Source organism: Meleagris gallopavo, chromosome 5 (assembly GCF_905368555.1).
Source record: "Meleagris gallopavo chromosome 5, MGAL_WU_HG_1.1, whole genome shotgun sequence".
NCBI classification, from domain to species: Eukaryota; Metazoa; Chordata; class Aves; order Galliformes; family Phasianidae; genus Meleagris; species Meleagris gallopavo.
The window spans coordinates 9,869,671-9,890,516 of record NC_139408.1 but is presented as its reverse complement, the minus strand read 5'-3'; the positions used below and the strand labels follow the sequence as shown (position 1 = coordinate 9,890,516).

Genomic DNA, 20,846 nt, shown 5'->3' with positions numbered 1-20,846 from the left:
GTATGAAAAAAATGATGAACAATAAAGAAGTAACGGTTAATAGTAATTAGGGAAGATTATATATTGCCTGCAGATCTACAGAACCTCACGCTGAATGAGCTACAGGATTTAGATAGAAGACTCTTCAGTAGAAAAGCAGAAAATACCAGTGAACTTTTAAAATGTGATTAACTTTAGTGTTTATATAGTGCAGGTCTTATTATGTCTTCATACATTCATCATCTGGGTATAACACAAATTCCCACCTTTCTCTTCTAGGGAAGAGGTAAGAGCAAGGCTCATTTCCATGTCTGTTTAAAAATTTAACTCTATCATACTTTCATTCTTAATCTTTAATATTGTTTTCCATTATTTAACTCTTATTGACTCCCCCTAAATAAAAAAATTCCTGTGATATGGTTGGCACTTTTGGCTGCCAAGGCCACACCGCTGACTCAGATTTATCTCGCCGTCAATCAGAACCCCCAGATCTCTTCCATGGAGCTATTCTCCAGCCTCTCATCACCAAATCTGTACACACATCCAGGATTACTCCCACCCAGATGCAGAATCCAGCATTTGTTCTTGTTAAACTACACGTGGCTGGCGATTTTTTGCAAGTCAACAGCTCCTCCCAATTTAGCATCATCTGCAAACTGACTTAGTATACCTTCAAGTCCTTTATCCAAGTAATTGATGAGCCCAACTCAACAACCAGTTTTTCACCCATTGCGTTATGTTTTTGCCTTGGTGTGTGCTGGACATTATGCCCAGAAGGATCCTATGAGAAACAGTATCAAAATCTTTTCTAAAATTTTTAAAAATTACACCACCTGACTTCTTTTAGTCAACTGGATGGACAAACTCATCATAAAAGGAGATTGAAATCGTCAAACAGGACTTTCCCCTCATGAAGCCAGGTTAGCTGTGACCAATGATGGCACTGTTTTGTGGTGATTTTCAGTAACTCCCAGAAGAATCTTCCCCATAGTTTTGCCAGGCACTGAAGTGAGATTGACAGGCCTGTAATCACCAGATTCTTCTTGAAAACTGAAACAACATTTGCCAGCCTCCAGCCAAATGGGACCTCTCCAGATAACCTGAAAGTTAACTTTCAAGAGCCAAATCCTTTCCTGTGAAATTTCTCACAATCCATCTGTAGCCTCAGACTACACCAAATTCTTCACTGGAACCACAGGGAGGAACCATGAAGGTATATTCTTAAAATACTTCCAAGAACAGCAGATGACAAGAAAAAAATGTACTTGGATCCCAGAAACAGAACAACTGGGCACATAAATGAGAATCATTTGTAGCAAGAGCTGATAATGCTTCTTATTTCTTCCAAACTAACCATCTTCCCTCCAGAAAAAAAATGATACTTGCTTTTAATAATCTGATTTAACAAAACAGGGAAAATTGTGAAAGGTTCAATATTGAAACAGACATATGATTTAGACTTTCTTGTCTCCTGTAGATTCTTCTATTTCTTTTCTTCTGGTGCCTTCTCTTTATTCTCCATATATGTATGATGGGAATGGTTACATATTGGAATATTTTGATCTTCATGTTTTTACATTTCAATTCTTTTATTTTCATCTTCCAGAGCCTTCCTCCCGCACTGGGCCCTTATCCATGTTCCTAGAGACATCCTGAACTTTGAAATATTGTTCTCCCTAGGTTTAACAGTGCATAAGGAAAGACTGTAGGCTACAGATTGTGCCTGAATAGTAGAGAGGAACCTTAGGACATTCTCAAACTTTCCTGATGCACAGTATTTTTTTTTCTTCCCTTTATTTAGGGAAAATGAGCTACTACAAATTCTGAAAGATGTTTCCATCAAGCTACTAGCTATTTACCTTAATATGCAAGATAATGGTACTTCCTGATGGTGAGCATCAAGAGAGCTCAATGCAAAATCTTACTGATGTGCAAGCAAATGAATACACAATCTAACTTTGATTACTGTCATCTCCACTTCATTTTTTATCCTTAGCATGTGCTACAGTTCTTGGAAATGCTCAGCATTTACTGCTATTGCTATTTCCAGTTTTACAGCTCCATGAAACTTAGCTTAAGGATACATTTTAGTAGAGACTGTACTAGACTATTATATGGTCTCTGATCTTAGACAATCACGATATTACAAACAACAACCAAAAAAAGAACCAAATAAAAGCTTCCATTAAATGTCATTCTTTCTCCAATACAGTTGAACAAAGTTTCATTTTTAGCATGCTATATCTGGGGATGGAAGATGATGCTGAGGATGCGGTTTCAGCAAGAAGAGGTGATTAGAAAAGCTTCAAGGAATAAAAGGCAGAAACGGCAGCAATGATGGAATTGTTGTGACTGAAGCTGGGAAACACAGACAGAAAGACAAGAGACCAGAAAAGGATTTTTTGCAAGAAGCAGACTCCAAGGAAATGAGAACAGGAAGATGGCTTGCTCTAAAAGCTCCACTGTGACATAAGGCTAAGGAAAGAAGAGCTGTGTGGAGCTTGAGAGGCCTGAAGGGGAACCCAGCAATAACCCTACTGAGACGTGATTGAGCTTTTCTAATGAGGGATGTCTTTGATGAGAGTCTAAGTGGAAAAAAGCGTGCTAGTGAAGCGATACATCAGATGCTGTAGCTCTTGACTGTGGAGAGGTTAATGAGCAGCAGGAAGACAGAAATAAGAAGTAGGTGGGGAGAGAAATACAGAAGCTATTTACTAGAAATTTGTGACAGGGTGGGCAAGAGCTTCTTTTTGTTGAATAAATTACTGTCACTGCAAATACTGTGCAAGTGAGCCCATTCTTTCTCTCTAATGTGTGTATGGCTAAGTCATGGCTGGCTCTGCCAGGACTACAAGTGGGTATGAAGGGATATTGCTGACCAAAAGCTTTTGTATTTGTCTAGTGCCATCATATACATGTGGGCTTATTCTTTGCATTTCTCATTCTACTGATTCCTGTTTCAGCTGTTGCTGGGGGTTATTGTTTGTATTGTTGATGTTTATACAAGTTATTTGAGGAAGGGCAAAGTCCAAGATCAATAGTAACTACTGTAAACAGTCCCTTCTGGGCAGGTGCTGAATGGAATAGAAGGACTCAGGTGGCTTTGCCCTAGAAGGATACGTAAATTCAACCTCAGTGCTTGCACTTCAATTCTCCTAGGCTTGACCTTTAGAAATGTTTAATGAATACAGATATTGGCTGCTGAATCATAGACCACCTCCTGTCTTTGGGAACTTATATTCACTGCTGTTATTATTAGTGAATAATTTTGGAAATAATGTTTGGAAATAAAATCAAATATCTCATTACAACAGTGGAGCATGACTATTTCTTCCAGAGAACAGAGTCTATGGCAGTTTCAAAGGAAGGTCCTGGGGAATCTCCAACAACTCAAGTTCCACTTTGATGTTAAGGTGAGTGGCACCATTTTGCCTTGGGAAATCTTTTGCATGTGACCTGTGGCTCACCTTGCTGCAGTGTAAGGGAAGGCTGTTCAGTGTAAAGGTGGAAGGGAATTGCCTCTGTTTATCAGTTTATCAGTTGTGGGGAAGAAGTAATGAACTTTGTTGAACTTACAGATGGCTTCCAGGTAAACACTGTTATTTATGAAATAAGTGTATGTTCTTTTTCTTCATGTGCACTTCACAGAGGCTGCAGGAGCCTTTTTTTCTGTCACGATTTACAGCTCACATTTCTTATTAAATCTGCAGTAACATCCTCACCAATTCCAATCAGTGTTGCATTAATTCATTTAACAAGGGGCAGATAAAATGGCTCTCTGGGGGTGATTTGCTGAGTACATTGCTTACCTTGCACTGATTTCCAACTTCTGTGTTAGCTGTGCTCAGGAAACTAGTGTTGAGCTCAATCCCAGTTCATCTAAATCTCAATGTACTGTAGCCATAAGTGATACTAACACATGGTTATCATTCCATAGGAAAAAATCTGGGAAACTTTATCCCATTACTCTGATTTGTTTCTGCAACCAATTTTGCATTACCATACATTATCCTCTTAATGTGGCAATTACATGACACAAAGCTCAACAGCCTGTTAGTAATCACACGTGCACTTGTGTATTTCTCTAAAAAGCATTTCAGTGGCAGGTGTGTACCCAGTATTTTTAAGCAGGTAATTGTCCAGCTAGGGATTCACTGTCTTCATTTTTACTGTTGAGAAAGCCAGGCTGACAGGTAAAAGATGAGCATATGCTGAATGCAATAAGATTTTACAAAGGCTTTATGAACCTATTTTAAAATGCTTCCTACGTCCTTGATATATTAGTGCTAAGTGGCAACTACTAATGTGGGAAGCTGCTTCTGACATGTCTAAGGGAAAAAATATTATTGAACAAAAAAAAATTGTTAAATTATACATGTGAGTAAGGTGTGTGGCAGAACATAAGGGTTTTATGCAAAGCCTCATGTGGATATTCCCAGGAGACTCCCAGAGCAGCCTCTGAAGGGTCTTGATTAAAAAGCTAGAAGTCTAATTAAGATCCCCAGCACTGAGGTCACCCCATTTCCCCTGGGCTTTTTTTCCACATAGTCTGTCTTTCTCTAGGGTCTCACTGTCTATCTTTTTTCCCTACCATGTGCCAATGACCATTGCTGTCTTATATTTCACGTGAGCTGGAGGAAGAGGAAGAGTACAGCTATGGCTGGCAATGTGTTGGCTTAGCTGCCTTACAGCTGTCTGCTGTACTTCCCGAAGCACTGGGATCTTGTTAGTCATTCACTGAAGGTAAACTGCACTTAATGAAGTTGACTGTGGTATTTCAAGGATGAGAGCTCAAATCAAACTCATTCTTATAGAAAAAAATAAACGATCTGTTGAAACAATTAAACCAAGAAATGCCACGTTGTCCTTTTTGGCAACAAACTGAATCATGACACACCTTCCCCCATTTGTGTGGGAGAGATCTCCAATGGAATGCAAGATTAATTATTTGGTGACGGTTGGGTTTTTTTCCACCGGAGATTACCTCTTTGCATAGCTATGAGCTGCTGTTGGTAGTTCTTGTCCATGCCCCTAACAAAAGCGCGGCCCTTTATCACTGAATGAAATCAGAGACAAGTGTTGGCTCTGGCTTCGTCTGATGCAATAGATAATGCCTGGTTCTATATATGCTGCACTTCAATCGCTCTTATTGTTGTTCATATTTAGTAATTCTCACCCAAACTGCTGTGTTTGTTCAGAGACCAGCTGGACATCAGGAAGGCTGCAGGTACTCACTGTAGACTGTCGTTTTGTTATCTCTTGAAAGCCATAGATATTCATTCCAGCTGTTAAGGAGTGTCAGAAATAGACAGCACCTATGTTATGTGTACAATATTTAGAACAATTTGCTATCCCTAGAGCACCTTTTTAACACATTGAAGCAGAAGAATAATACCTTCATGCTGCTTGTTGATATAACTGCTATAACCACTCCCGATCCGTTCCCAAATGCTGAGAAATGATGGTCTTTGCACTAAGGATCTCGTGTTGTTAAATCCTGACCGATGTGAAAGAAAAAAGTGGGGAGGATGCACTTTTGCTCAGATGCAGACCTCATTCAATGGGCAACGATGTACAAAAATAAAATTAGGGTCTTCATTAGACATTGCTCTGTTTCTTTCTGGAAAAATGTCTGTCCCTCAGCCCCTGCCTTGGAAAACATGAATACTGCATTGCCCAATTATCTAGAAAAATGTTCTCTAGTAACAAGGCAAGTACCAAAAAAAAGTCTATTGAGCCTGTAGGGCATGAATGAATGATAGGCTTGGTTTTATGACTTCCTGCAATAGGGAAAGAGAAATGACTTTACTTTTCTGAGGGCAGGAATTTATAGAGAAGTTTGGTCAAACATGTATTGTGAAATTTGCTTGCAACAAACTGAGAAGAATTTTCAGCAAATGTGGAGGCCTGGCTTTATGAAAGCACTTGGGAGCCAAAATCTCTTTATAAATCAGCTACTCATTTGGACACTCATTTGGACATGCTCTGGATCATGCAGAAGAGACACAAGATGTCCTTTGGGTCCCATTTCTATCCCCCTCTGTCCCGTGGCCTCCATCAGTGATGTCCTGGGGCCAATACTTCTCACTCCAGCACAAGTAAGTGAATAGTTTTTCAGTGTTTTTTAGGGGCAATTGGCAGAGAAGAACTGTGTCATCTAGCAGAAGTCTTTCTGTGCCCCTCTGGAACTGCAGAGTTATGCTCACAAGAAGTGCCAGGTAGGCCAGTTAATGAAGTGCAGATGGCCTTTTGTGAGGTTCAGAAGCATCATAGCTCAATAAATATGTTTTAGCCAGCAGCCTACATAAATGGCCAACTTCTCACAAGATAACAAAGAGAGAGGACAAAACAGAATGTCTTTCTCTGTAGACAGAGAAGGGGGTTTTTGGTGAAAGAGTATGTTTTTGCCCTGCAGGATCTAACCAGCTTGTCTACCCCTTGCCCTTACAAGGTCTCAACCCCATGCATGGGAGCTACGCACATGGCCTCGTTACATCTTCCTTCTCCCAATCCCTCCACCATCTCCCAAGAAGCAGACAGCAAGCAAATGCTCTCTTCATCCTCCACCCCTTCCCCCCCCGATCTGCATGGCACAGCCACTTGTCAGCCGTGTTTTTCTCCAGCAAAACATGTAGTCCTCAGTCTGTGATGTTTCCTGAGGGTTGTGGGGGCAGCAGTCAGAGCCGCATGCCGGAATGCTCAAAAGGTCAAAAAAGACATAGAGGGCTGGCCAGGGCAGACATAGTCTGAGTGAGTATGCTTGCCCAGAAGTGATGTGGATTGAGGTCCCCTGGGAAGTATATGCATAAAGCAGGCAAACTAAAATCTTTCTTTTAGGAAACAGAGGTGGATAGAAAAGCCATTTGTGATTAATTGAACTCCTTCCTCCACCTTGACTTGTTCAGTTCACACCATTAATGAAGGCACCATGGTCAGGCTTTTGGGCTCATCTGTCTGCTCCAGCTACTCACATACCCCAGAAAATGGGCTTAAGGCTACTGAAGAAACCAGTCTTGGCTCTCCTGGTCCAGATGGACAGCCTCATTTAATTCCTTGCAGAAGCTGTGTAGGACACAGCAGGTATCAGATCTGCATTCTCTCTGCTGATTTCCTTTTTCACCGGTTTCCTTTTCATAGAATCAGAGAATCATAGAATTGTTTGAGTTGGAAGGATCCCTTAAGGGCCATCTACTCCATCTTCCCTGCAATGAGCAGAGACATCTGCAACTAGATGATGTGCTCAGAGACTTTGAGTGTCTCCGCGGACAGGGCATCCATCATCTCTCTGGGTAACCTGTGCCAGGGCTTTACCACAGTTACTGAAAAAAACTTCTTCCTTATACCCAACCTAAACCTCCCCTCTTTTAGTTTGAAACCATTTCTCCTTGTCCTGTCACAACAGGCCCTGCTAAAGAGTCAGTCCTTTTCCATCTTGTAGTCTCGCTTAAGGTGCTGGAAGGTTGCCCTCAGGTCTTCCCACAGCCTTCTCTTCTCCAGGTGGAACAGCCCAGCTGTCTCAGCCTGTCCTCATAGGGGAGGTGTTCGATCCCTTTTCATTCTTTCTTTTTGAAAACATTGCAGATTAAAATCAGGCCATCACCTCGCAAATGCTTTTGGAAAATGTCCACAACCACATTCTACCCAGGGCACCAAGAATCTATTTAGCTGGGTAAGAGCTTGCTGAAATACTGTTGAGCAGCATCCCCACTCAACAAGGTCACAAAGGAAAGCACCATTTCAAGCTGAAGAGTAATTCCACCATAGTGAACTCAGTGATTGGTGAATGCTTCATTTTCACCATGTAAAGCTCCTCATTGTGGCTGTTCATATCACGTAACTAGTAACAAGACAGATCAATATTTAACAGTAGGTTAAATGATTGAGTGTTATCATTTGTTGCTTGATTATTTTATGTGATTATGATTTCTTTTAATAAATATTCCCTCAATAGAGAATTTGATAACGAACCCGAAGCCTCTTAAAAATTTTGCTATGTTGTTACTTTTAAAACAGGGAGTTGGAGCTTCTGGAAAATCCACGGGATGGGTTTCTTCAGTTTTTCTGAAGGAGACTATTTAGCAAGTAGAACATTCGTCTTGCACTATGCTTATCAGAGAAGACAGGGTTTAAAAAAAATCATACATTGAAAAAATAGCATCTGATTACATACAACATGTTCTGCCAGATATTCTGAGACAGCACCAGAAGGCACCACATTTCAAGTGGCAACAGCACGTCATGGAAATATCTGAAAAGTCTCCTTTTTAGTAAAATGTCTGTTTATCATGCACTTGTTATCAAGCTGTCCTGTTTGTTTTTACCTTAATTTCCCCATTCTTCAGTTGCTAGGTTCACTTTCCCTTTTTGGAGAGATTCTGATTTTCAGTGATTAAAAAACAGAAATGAGCATATTACAGTGCTTTAATTTTTAAATTTTGTTTTAGAATCATATCATGTTTGAATGAATACACTCCTACAGCAGATATAGCAATCTCATTGATTCGTATTGAGTTCAGGCCCTTGTTCTCATGTCCATAAAAATGGCAGTGAAAAGAAAAACTTCTTCAGCTACAGTGCTGCTGGTAAGAATTAATGGGCTGATTTTGAAGGAAAATACATCTGCAGACAAAGTAGAGGGTTTGTGTTGTTTATTCCCCAGTACAGCTCGCTTGACTGATAGAGGCGTTCTGCGTATCCTCAGGCATATTCCTTAGCATGTCCATGCATGAGTGCTTTGTCTGTGAATGGGATCATAATTCTTCTCCTATCTACTTAGACTGTAACTTCCGTGTGACAGCAACGGGATCTTACAATGTTTGTGCAGAACCACTGAATCATTACAGTTGGAAAGGACCACCAAGACCATCTAGTTCAGCCATCAACGCATCGCCACCACTGCAGTCCACCAATACCACTCTTGTTAATTGGTGGCAAAAAACAAAGTGGGCAAATACAAAAAAAGATTGAATGTTAATTCCTCAGCTGAAATTTCAGTATGAACTAGTTTTGCATATTTGAACAAGTGCTTTCCTTCTTCTTGGCAGTAGGCCTCGCTGGTCAAAACGTGATGGATTTGGAGAAGTCTGCCAACATCACCTTTGAACTGAAAGTGTTTCAAGTGCCTCTGGAGCCAAGTCTAAGATATTCTGAATATAGAGCATTCTACGATGCGTATAGCATTTCCTTGAGGTATGCAGATCAGGAGAGGGGGAAGAGAAGTAGAAGAGGAATTGCAGAAGAAATTGCTGAAACAGCCTGTTTTTTCACCTCCAGCAATTCTTCCACTCCTATTTCCTAACACCTAAACTGGGAGAGGATAATTTCATGTGGGTAGTGTCTGCATTGATTTATGTTAAAAACACCTCTCTGGCTCTTTAAGCTGGTGTTCAGCAGAACCTGAGAACAGCCTGCATTCAGGGTGCTCCTTGGCCTGACAGTGATGGGAGGGGGGTGCAAGGGGAGGTGACTGCAATATCCATCATGTGTTGATGTGAACAGGCAGTGATGAGACCACAGAGCTGCAGGACTCACTGGGAGAATCTGAGGACAACATCTGCAGGGGAAAGCAGTAGATAGGAAGGTTAACAACGAGGAGCTGCCTACTGGATCGGAATTAAAACAGCAAGAATGGTAAATGGGAGAAAAGGGTGTTTTAAAAGATTTTTCCATCGGCACCTCATGTCAAAAGAAAATGAACTGCTGAACTCTCTCTTCTTCACCTGCCACTAACCTTTACATGACAAAATGACAGCGCTGAGGCAAATTGTTGTAGGCTGAGAAAACAGTTTTACTGAGCAATAGCAGCAATTTCAGCAAGCTGTGACATTTGAAAGCACAGACAGACTAGCCTGTCCTTTATTTACTAGCAGAGAAATGCCCTCCTATGTCTAATAAGAAACAATGGCCAATAGTCAGAGTTAACAAAAATAGTAAAAAATGCTTCAACAGTTTGGGAAACTGTCATTGTAGATCTTGGAAGTATGAAGAAATACTGCATTTTGGCAATAGCATTTGTAAAAAAAAAAAGGCTGGGGACTGGAAAAATGTCTGCTTAGGAGAAATTCATGTCCCTGAGCAGTTTTCAGCCAGAGAAAGGATAATGTTTCTGTAACTGTGAAACTCAGTATAGACAGGATATCACTGTACAATACCCCTTTGCTAAGAACAGCGCTGTTTTAAGGCACCAACTAGGTGGAAAATCCTTTTACTACTCTATTTTTAGCACTGGCGATTGCAAAGATGATGGGAGTGTTCTGAAAGCAGCACTTTTGGTGCAATGGGATAGCTAGTCAGTCCACATTAAAAAACGATTTTTGGTTATTTCAGTTGCCACCAAGAGGAACACAACATGCTGGTTGTCCAGAGAAGCTGTGGATGCCCCATCCCTGAGGGTGCTCAAGGTTAGGTTGGATGGGGCCCTGGGCAGCCTCAACTGGTGGGATGCAGCCCTACCCACGGCAGGGGTTGGAACTGGGTGGGCTTTTAGGTCCTCTCCAGCCTAAACCATTCTGTGATTCTGTGATTATCTGCTAAAGAATCAAGCACAGAACAGCATGAACCAAGGGGGATTTTTGCCACCAGGCCAGCTGTGAGGGTTCAAGAAAGAACACTACACCTCATTTAAGCTGCCCTCAGGACATACATATCTTGTGGAGGTAAGCACACTGTGTAGGGACGATGGATAAGTAAGTCTGGGCTCTGAAAGCATGCATCCCTGTATAAATGTGCCCATTTAGATTTACTTCACTATCTCTACTCCGCACTGCAATCTCAGTTATTTAAACCACTGTGAAGTACTGAATCTTTTAAATCTCATCATTTCATAGCCTCAGACATCTGGCAAACTCCATCTGTGCTATGGAACTGTGCTATTTCAAGGTCACGCATTTCAGTAAATGATTTCTAGTGTGTTTTGTTCCTATGTGGATGTGGAGTTCTCAGCATTAACCAGAATGCATCCAACCAAGGGGCTGAAAGACTGTGATGATAAATTCTAGAAAAATCGTATCAGAAAATTAATCCAGGAATGGGTCATGAAAGGGTAGAAGAAAATAGCAACGAGGCTGCAAGTGAGCAGCCTTAAGAAAAGTGAATTTATAGGAAAAAGCCGAGTTGGCAGTTTACGTAAGAAATGCTATAAGCACGCAGCACCTTAGTGCAAAAATAAGGAGAGGAATTTTAGAAAGAGCAGAGAGCCTCAATCATTAGCTCTTCTTTGATCTCTGCATAAGAAGGAAGCATGCAGAAAATGAAATGTAGGTCATCATACTAAGAATTTATACAAAAATGATAGCATAAGCATTTTTTGGTGTAAATTACACTGTAAGCTAGAAAGAAAAAAATGCAATAGAGGGGATCTCTGAAGGTGTATTGGTAAAAGGAGGGAGTTTGGGCTCAGATGTTGTGCAACACCAAGAAGAGAGGAAAAGTAATCATCAGCACAGGGGAGGGGGAAATAATTTTTGTTGCTATTTTTGCTTCATTTTTTCCTACTATAGTTAACTGCAATGAACTAACAAACAAATTGTCTACCTCTGGAGCAATGCATGAGTTCATACTGAATCACATTTTCTCCTCCTAGAACTTCTCTTTGGTTCTTTTGTGGCTATGCAGAATTTTGGTTTGGTCCCTTGGCTTTACCAATGAACCACTGAAAATTGCTGTGTCTGATGTTCCCACCTGCTCTGCCTCCCCTTTATGCTGCCGGCTAATGGCCAGCCTATTCATCAGAACATCACGTAAGGCCGTATATAAAGCTTTGCTAAAACCAAGATATAGAATGGTTACTGTTTCCTCCTACTCAAAGGCCTGCTACTGAGTCACAGGAGAAAAATATTTTGGTTTGGCACAGTTTCTCCTTAGAGAAAAACACCTTGGTTGTCAATTACCTCCTTCTTTTCTTCCAGGTATTTACAAATAATATAATTACTTGTTTTAGGACTTTTTCCAGAAAATGAGATGAAGGTGATTGATCCATAATTCTCATGGATCTTTATGGACTTGGTGATGTTGGTGGGTCCCTTCCAGCTGAAACTCTTCTGTCCTTGAAGTATGTGGGAGAACTATGGGTAGCATGACCAAAAGGCATGTGAAAATCTGGCTGCTCCCAAGCTTGAGATTCAGATGCTGTTTCGAATATCCAGGCATTTCCTACACCAGAACTGCCGTTTTGTTATCCTGCCTCTCATTGTTCTGTGAAGATATCATAAATAGAAGGAATCCAATGCACTTACAAGCATTTGGGGGGATGTGAGAAGTTTCATGTATCTTGTACAAAGGAAAAGGAACCCAGCGAAGTTTTGCCCTTTGGTGGCAATGAAAAAAAGCTGATTTTGTCTCATGTGCAGGGAAGAGGCTCCAATTGTATGGTGGTACACGATGGACATATATGCACTGATAGCTCATTTTCTGGTCAAGAAAATCCAGATATGGCTTGTGGTTTGTGTTTTGTTGCCCCTGAGATGACACACCTGCTGTCCCAGGACAATGGACATTGGTACCATGATACCAGAGGGGACCCAGGAGGAAGTGGTCCATTCTCAAGTGAAGCTGCCCACTGCCATCAGCCCAGAGCGTACTTCCCACTGCCTGCACACCAATGGCAACACCTGCAATTGCTCAACTTATCTGAGAAGAGACCAGAAAAGTTGAAGGCTCCTTCCCAACAGGCTGAGAGTACTGAGAGGAGTTGTTTAGAGGTGTGTTTGATGGAAAGATGTTGGGTTTTTTTTCCTTGGCATTTCATGGATTTTTAATTGCTATTGGATATAGCACACCTGAATTTCTGAAGTCATCATAATCATAACAAGTTTTTTTTTTTTTTTATACTCTGGAAAAATGATTGCACATTTCATTCTGGATTAGGTCTTCCATTCTCATCCCAAGGAAAAGCAATTTCTTATGTTTTTCTCCCCCAGCTTCTTGTTTCACAACTGTGAGAAGCCCATCTCCTCTGATCGTGCACTCAGTGCGGGGTTCTTAGTGGGAACTGCAACATGTGGGTTCCTGTAGGTCACAGCGTCTGTACAGTGATGCTCGGTGCATTTGTGCAAGGTCAGAACAAGTGCTGCCTTTGGGAATGTGTAAAACGCCACATTCACGGGAAAACTTAGTGTTCCTGCAGAAATCTACCATGCTTACTCACTTCCCAGAGATTTTGTAACTTGTTGCTGTGATAAGCCTGTGATCAAGCTCCTTTCTAATTAAGCAATCGTGTTCTCACAGAGTGCTTTTAGCTTCAATATGTTACTTACCGCATAGATGTCTTCTAACCCTCCACGCTGACATCTTTCCCAGGCTGCCAATGCAAAACAAAGTTCTGGATCTTCCCCCAAGCACTTCCTGAAACCTTTTTTTCCAGCATTACATAAGGTGCTGGGATGCTCTCTCTTTTAAGCTTGCCATCTGGATGCCGCTCTTGATTTTGTCTTCAAGCATGTATATTCAGGCTGGATCTGAAACAGTGCAGCCTCTTGTAACAGCTCTAAAAGTTGTACTTCTCAATCGCTGCACCAAAACTTTGGCCACTTTTTCACCATCTCACATCTTGATGTTTTGAGTTGCCTCTCTCTATCACAAAGAGGGCGGTGAGGCACTGGCACAGCTGCCCAGAGAAGCTGTGGGTGCTCCATCCTTGGAGGTACACAGTGCCGGGCTGGATGGAGCCCTGGGCAGCATAAGCTGGTTGGGGGCAGCTCTTCTTATGGCCGGGGGTTGGAAATGGGTTGGTTTAAAGTTCCTTCCAACACAAACCACGCTGTAATTCTCTGGTTTCCCAAACCCAGGTCTTGCAGCAAGAGCTGCTGGGTCTCTCCCGAGCGCTGTTTGGATACAGCTATCAGTAACACAAACTGCTCACCTGCCGCTGCCCATCTCTTCTGTCACCTACTGCTTTATTTGTCAAACCGGGTAATGACCGACACAAAGAATTTAACAGTAACAGGTTTTCACAGTGGAGCCTTTGTTAAAGCAATGGATGCCGGTGTTTTTTGTCTTAAGCCTTCAATGTATCTGCCCACTCGGAAAACCTTCCTCTGAAGTGCAATTCACAGACTGGATGGCCTCAGCGGCTCCAACAGCTCTTTGAAACAATGTATGTTGAAACCGAAAGCTTAAAAGATAAGGGAAGAATAAAACGTTCGCTTCTCTGTATCTTCAGACCAAGGGAACCCAATACCCTGTTGCAATTTTTCTCACAGGAGACTGCTGAGCTCCTGGAACTCGGCGATGCCCTGAGCGGGCCGTTCGGTCGCAGCACCAACAGCTCCTCGCTGCATTTCTATTAAGAGCGGACAGACAGACCCCACACAAACCAAATTTCGGAAGGAGGAGAGCGGAGCTGCCCCGCTGTGCCGAGCGCTCGGAGGCTGCCGTGACACTGTGGTGGTGACGCGGAGGTGAGGGCAGCTCCCGGACACGCGGCTCCGAGGAGCGGGGAACGGCGGGGCGCGCAGCCGCCAGCCCGAACGCGGCGCGGGGGGAACGCGGCCCTACGGGACCGGGAGGAACCCGTCGGCGGCCGAGGCCACGCCCCCCTCATGTATATATTCACGCTCATTAGCATAGCTGATGATGCGGCCCCGCCCCCCGGCGGCCATTTGTAGCCGCGGCGCCCTGGCTGCGGGGGCGGGTGGCGCTCCCTTCGCTCCGCTCGGTGCTGCTCCTTTCGGCTCGGCGCTGCCGCGCTGCGGGGCACTCCGTTACCCGCGCTGTGCCGGCGGCGCGCACCGTGAGCAGCGGGGCTCGGGGCCGCTCGGCGCCGAGCGGGCGGCGGACGGCAGGGAGGGAAGGCGGCGGCGGGCAGGGAGGCGCCGGACCTGGCGGCGCTGCCGCGCTCGGCTCCCCCCGGCTCCCCCATGGCCGCGGGCTGCAGGGACGGCCCGGGGCAGGAGAAGTACCGGCTGGTGGTGGTGGGCGGCGGCGGCGTGGGCAAGTCGGCGCTCACCATCCAGTTCATCCAGGTGAGGCGCGGCGCCGGGGCAGCCCCTCTCGCGGCGCCGAGGAGGTTCCGCTCCGCCCGGCCGCGGCGCCGGGGCCTGGGCGCTGCCCGGCGCGCGGAACCGGGGGGGAGGAAGGCCCGGAGGCGCCCCGTGTTGCCGGCGGGAGGCGGCGGCGTGACCTCGAGGGCCCCCCGGGAAGGCGCTGCGGGAGGGAAGGGGCGGCAGCCGCCTTCGGCCTGGCGCTACCCGCGGCGCGCGGGTGGGGCGGCGCCGGGGTGCGAAGCGCGTCCCTGCGGGCGGCGGCGGGGCAGGGCAGGGCGAGCCGGGCGGCGCGGCTGTCTCGGTGCCGGTCTGCGGCTTATGGAAAGATGTGAGGAAAGGTGCGTGCCTGCCGCGCGAGGGGGGGCCCTCGGTCTGCCCTTTTGCTGTAACGCTGCGGCGCGCCTTCAGGCTGAGCTCGGGGCACGCAGGTAGCTGGCGCTTCAAGAGCTTGGCTTCCTCGGAAGCAGTTGCAAACAGAGCGCTGAAATGGGACCGGCTGCCGTCTTCGCAGCTTTGTGCGGCAGCAGGTACCGCGTGTGGCAGAGCGCGTCCATCCCTGCTGCTGCTCGCTTCCTTGGCCCGCTGCAGCTGGCTCGGAGCGCTGCTAACACAACGCCGTGTGGTCGCTTTGGATGGCGTTGCCTCTGTGTTCCTGAGGGCATCCGGGCTGGTGTGAGAGCAGCGTGTGTGGCTGGAGGTCGGTTCTCCAGTGCTGCTGAATGAGTTTGTGGGGTTCCTGGTTGTAGCATGGCTTTTGGATAGTCATTCCTAGCGCTGGAGGAGGGAAGGATTCTGAGGAGTGCGGTATTGGCTTCTGCGGGCGCTCGCGTTGAAACTTTCTTAAAACAAAGCTCAAGATGCACACGTATGGAAGTAAAAGTTTTGTCTCAAGACCTGCTGTCAGTACCCCTCTTCCAGAGGAGATCTGTGAAAGAGGAATCTGCGTCTTCATGTGTGAGGAACTCTTCAAATTATTAGCTGAAAAAGAACTGTTTCGCTTTAAAAGAGAGGTGTCAGAGCAGCACTGCGGGGCTGAGCTGATGTGTTCAGAGTGAATTTTCCAAAACAACTTATTGTCAGCTTGTATTACATTATCTGTGTTGTTTTGCCCTCTCAGCTGCTTTATCTTGATGTGAAATCTTGCCACTGCAAAGTGATCTTTAGCAGAAAACTTGGCCTTGGAACAACCTGAGAAATAACTGGGGAATAAAGACCCTCTGTGTGGAGCCTCAGGGGCCTGAGGGACTGGTGCTGTGTGTTTTCTGTACTTGCTGCATTGCTATGGACAATAGGAAATGAAGCTTGATGTGTTGTTTCTTGGCTAGGGTATTTTCTTGAGCTCTTAATCCTTGTGATGGTGTCAAGTGTGCCCGATGCCATGCAGCCACCGCTGTCCTTCCTGCGTGGTGACTGTATTGCCAAACATGTTGTTTTCCTTTTAGGACTATGTAGAAACTTCTCCAAATTGTTTTAAAATTGATTACAAGCGGGTCACATGCCTCATTGCTGGAATTTCTCAGGATTAAGTGGCCGACTCGTCATTGCCTCACTGCAACATGGCTCAGTGCGAGCTTTGGCCACACGACAGGACTTGATGTCAGTGAGGGATTTCAGCTCTGTTTTGCTTCTCTATTGCTCGTGATAAAGTGTGGTCGTCACCATCTCACTTCTGAAGCTCTTAAGGAGGAACACTTCTTGTTGCTGAGTAGTTCCCGCTTAGGTTTGTTTCCCTATGCTTAACTGGAAGTGCTTCAGGCAGTTGTGCTTCAGGGCTGGTTGCTTCCAGGTAAACAGGGTTGTTGTGGGAAAGCATGTGTCCTAGTGTACGTTGCCTCCTTTGGAGGACTAAAAGGGGATCTATATTTGAAAATAGGAAATGGTTCCCTCTCGTGCGGTGAAATAAGCGAAGAGGAACTGAGGCTGTAGGCGGAGAGTTGGGGCAGCTCTCTGTCACCAGCCCTGGGATCTGCCTGCCCAGTGCATCCCTCTTGCCTTGCTCAATGCCTGTGGTGGTGGCATGTTGAGGCCAGGCCTCGTAGTGGCTCCGGTGCATACTGGCCTGGGTGCAGCATCCTGAATGAGAACATCGGTGGTGGTTGTGCTCAAATTTGGGCTGAAACAGCACTGTTTTGGTCCCACAGCCAAAGCTCTTCCACTGCATGTGAGCTGTTCAGAAGTTCCTCTTATGCTTGGAGAAGTTGTGGGGCGCATGTTTGCAGATGAGGGCTGTCGGTGTGTGGTGACTGGTATGCGCCTCTTGGCCCTTCCTCCAGGGAGATAAACAGAGTTGGGTATTAGTGCTGGTGGGACAGGATTCCATCCTGGAAATTCACAATCATTTCCTCTAAATCAGGATGTGATATATGAACTTTCTGCTGTCCAGTCTGCATGCTGTTAGGACAGGAAGTGGAGAAGTTGTAATTGTGGAGTAGATGGCCCCTGCCACAGCCATAAACCTTAGGAAAGCCCCGGTTACTGGTAGTTCAACTTCATGCCACGGCCTTTTAAAACTAACCGCCGGAGCTAAGCATTCCTACTCTTAGTTAAACAATAAACAAATAATCCATCATGCTGAGATCTCAGAAGAGGCAGAAGCCTTTTTTGCAGGCAGCTGAGGCATTTGGGAGCACGAGCCGTGCGGGGCGCACAGCTGTTGCCGCAATAGCTTCTCTCCAGCTGTCATGCAGAGGTCTGTCACAAAATACCCCACATTCCCTTCTAACTCAGCCCTTTGTAATATTCAGGTTTCCTCACTCAAAGGGACTGCAGCCTCGCAAGTACTTAATCACCCTCTGCATACTTCTTAGCCTGCAGTTGCCATTTACTTCATGCTTTTTTTGGTTAGCTGGATCGCCGCGCCGCTAGTTTCAGCAGCACACAGCAGGAATGCCACTGATATTTTATGTCCAAGTATCTGCTCTGCAAAGCTGCGGCTGCCTTTGGTCAGAATTGTTAAAATAATTTGTTATATTCTTCTTCTTCTTAGTGATACCGAAGGTTTTGTTGTGTTTGCATGCTGAGCAGCCTCCAGTGGCTCCCAAGGGTGAATATCTCCTGAGAATGTGTTGGTTTGAAAACCTTAAGGTGGTGTTGACTGGATGCAGTTCCTTCAGTGTGGCTGAGCTCAGCTTGTCAGTCAGCTTCATGCTAAATGTGGTAATGCATGAATGTGTTTTAGGCTGCTGGGACAATTTGTGCAGTGTAAAAATGTATGTGGGAATCTAGTGATTGTGTTTTGTGTGTGTGTGTGTGTGTGTGTGTGTGTGTGTGTACTGACCTCATGCTGTATTTGCATGTGAAAATTTGCAATAATAATAGTAAGTTTCCTACTGCTCTTCCAGCTGTCAGTAACCAATTCTGATTGGAGCTGAGCTGGCCATTTTACTTAACAAGCAGAGCAAATTGGAGGTAGATAGCTAATACTAGGCGTTGCTCTGAATGCAAGCATATATGGCTTACAGATGGGTGGTGAGCAGCTGTCTGGATATGCTTTTCCTCCTCTTCTCCAAACTACAGTTTTCACTGGAACATTAGTTCTCAGTACTAGAAATACAGCTAGGGGTGAGTTGACTCAGTATATCTTTTATTTGATGGAGTTGTTGGGTGAAAAAATGGCCTTGTTCTCAATTTTAAGGTGAGGCTCTAAAACAGCACAGTAAAGCAGATGGAAAAGCAACAACTGAAATGCAGCTGGTGTCCACTCTGGGAGCTGGATAGACTCCATTGTCTGACTGTCCTGTGCCACCTGTATGTGCTGTGCTTGAGAGTATAAGCCCCTCTCATTCCTGGGTATTCTGATGAGCTGCTGCTGTCAGTCAGAATATGTTCCTCGAGTGAGCCCATGGAAAAAAAAAAAAAAATCAAGGAATAAAATGTTGCAGATTCCAGGCTGTGGATATGAGGCTATGCTATAACTGTATGCTTACATTGTGGTAAACAGCAGGGTCGTATTACAGTGAGCTGTGTGGTGTGATGCAAGGTGGCAAAACATGATTCAGGGAACGAGTGTCTTTGTGTTGGCATCCACTGAGGTTAAAGGTGGTGTGTGTGTGTTGCAGTAAGTGGGAAATGAAAATCCTAATCCAAACAGAACTCTTGTGATGCAGTCACCTGGAAAAATAAGGGCCTGTTGTTTCTCTTGTGAAACCTGAAGCCTTGGCTCCACGCTTTCCAGAGTGCTGCCACCAGAAAAAGGTTTGTATTGCTCAGTTGTACATCTGCAGCCTGGCAACTGAAGTAGTTAACTGCTGGCCTAACTTGCTGGCAAAGATGTGTTGAAAGCGTGCCCAGAGCTGCTGAGAACTTGGTGCGATACCCCCGGTGTTGCTCCTTGGTGGGGCTAAGTGATGCAGTCCCTCACCACAGAGGTGTCTGCAAGGCAGGCACTGGGGCTCTGCAATGGTACAATGCATTGTAACTTAGCCAGCAGGGATGCCATGCATTGATGTACTTAGAAGGGACATGATGAAAGCAGCTTGTTAATAAGTAATCTGTGTTCGGAACTGGGCACTCTCCCTTCCCAAAGTGAAATTCCTTTCAGATAACTTGAAACTCTTTGCAGTCAGAAAACACTCTGTTGTGTGGCAGTCACTTGCACAGTAAGTTGGTACTGCTTTGCTGTTGGTTGCTTCCAGTGCCACTTGCACAAGGAGTGCTGGCAGAGCTTCCTAGGCTGGGTGCCCTTTGTGCTCGCAGGGTGAATAGCAGCGCTGGCACAGAGCCCTATGCCCCAGCCATCTGAGAGGCTCCCGGCCTCAGCTGGAGCTCCAGACTGTGCTGCAGGCTGCAGGGGGTGGCTGCTGCGAGCACGGCCCTTCTGGGGTGTGTGAAGGGTGGAGATGTTCTGCTTCAGAATACCTTATGTTTACATAACTTGTTGGCATTTACCGATAATGTTACCAGCCCCTTGAAGTGCTGTAAGATAACTACCAACTTTGGTAAGTGTCTAGCTGGTAGGAAGCTGGAGTTGTACAGATCTTCCTGAATTAGTCTGTTCTCAGGTCTAGACCTGTGTGATGCTATTAAGTCAGTCCTCATCACTCACGCTGCTTATCCTGCTGGTTTGGTAGTCTTGTGCTCTCTTTATGGCCATAACTACTGTGAAAATGTAATATCCAGGTAGATGCAGCATGTATTATGAATGTCATCTGTTTCAAGAAGAATGTAAAACCAACCCCAGCTGAAATCCTGTTTGTAATTGCCCCTGTCTCTTGACTTTCCCCTCTTACTTTGTGTATAACACATCCCCAGATGTCTGGATGTGACTGGGTTCACCCTAGACAAACCTTTAATGGAAGGGCAGAGTGGATGGGATCCAGATCAGGTAACTTAGTTATAACACCCATAGGTGCTGTTTGCCATGTGCAGTTGCTGGAGTTTTGCTGAAAAACAGTGATGGACAGAAGCGGTAAGCTGTTACCCCAGGTGTGGGGAGCTGCCTTCGAGGTGAGCTGTTCCTGTATGAGCAATGAGTGGGGCCCTCCCCGCTGGCCTTGAGCGTGTTTTTCTTTCCAAAGTGATACATGCCCTATCATCTTGAAGAATTTTTTTTCTCACTTTCTTTTTTTTTATCTCATGTTCTTTGCTGTTGTTGTTCTGTCTCACAGCTTTGGTGCTGTTGCTGCTTGCGTCCAAAATAGCCTCTAAGTCCCTCAGGGGGGAACAGGTAATATAAAGAGAGAATAATATACTTGCTCTCATAACTTAATCACTTCAAGTAGGAAGCAGGCAGAAAGGATATTTACTTCAGCTCTTTCTTTGCCTTGTCTTAACTATGACGTGCTGCTTGTATGCTTTAAGCTGGGCACATACCAGTGTCAGTGCCAAAGTTGCTGTGTGCTCCGTGGTGAGCAGGGCTGCTTCTAGGTGGAGCTGCCATAAGGGTGG

General features: G+C 45.1%; 1 protein-coding gene and 2 long non-coding RNA genes across 4 annotated transcripts in view; 2 read left to right on the top strand and 1 right to left on the bottom strand.

Moving 5' to 3' along the window:
- Positions 1-808: 808 nt before the first annotated feature.
- Positions 809-14,528, bottom strand: LOC146544231 (uncharacterized). The gene is made up of 2 exons (XR_014883386.1): positions 13,233-14,528; positions 809-5,264 (listed from the first exon to the last, which is right to left on the bottom strand). It is a non-coding gene; the product is annotated as an uncharacterized LOC146544231 (long non-coding RNA).
- Positions 3,285-20,846, top strand: part of RRAS2 (RAS related 2) — a 47,142-nt gene continuing 29,580 nt past the window's right edge. The window contains exon 1 of one of the 2 annotated variants that reach the window (XM_085224192.1): positions 3,285-3,392. In XM_085224192.1, the coding sequence (XP_085080318.1) occupies positions 3,300-3,392 (93 nt within the window). In that variant the 5' untranslated portion in view covers positions 3,285-3,299. Of the gene's footprint in view, positions 3,393-14,566; positions 14,940-20,846 lie in introns of those variants that run through there. The other variant, XM_085224191.1, reaches the window with a different exon arrangement.
- LOC146544232 (uncharacterized) lies at positions 5,242-8,269 on the top strand. Its single transcript, XR_014883385.1, has 2 exons — positions 5,242-6,197; positions 7,993-8,269. It is a non-coding gene; the product is annotated as an uncharacterized LOC146544232 (long non-coding RNA).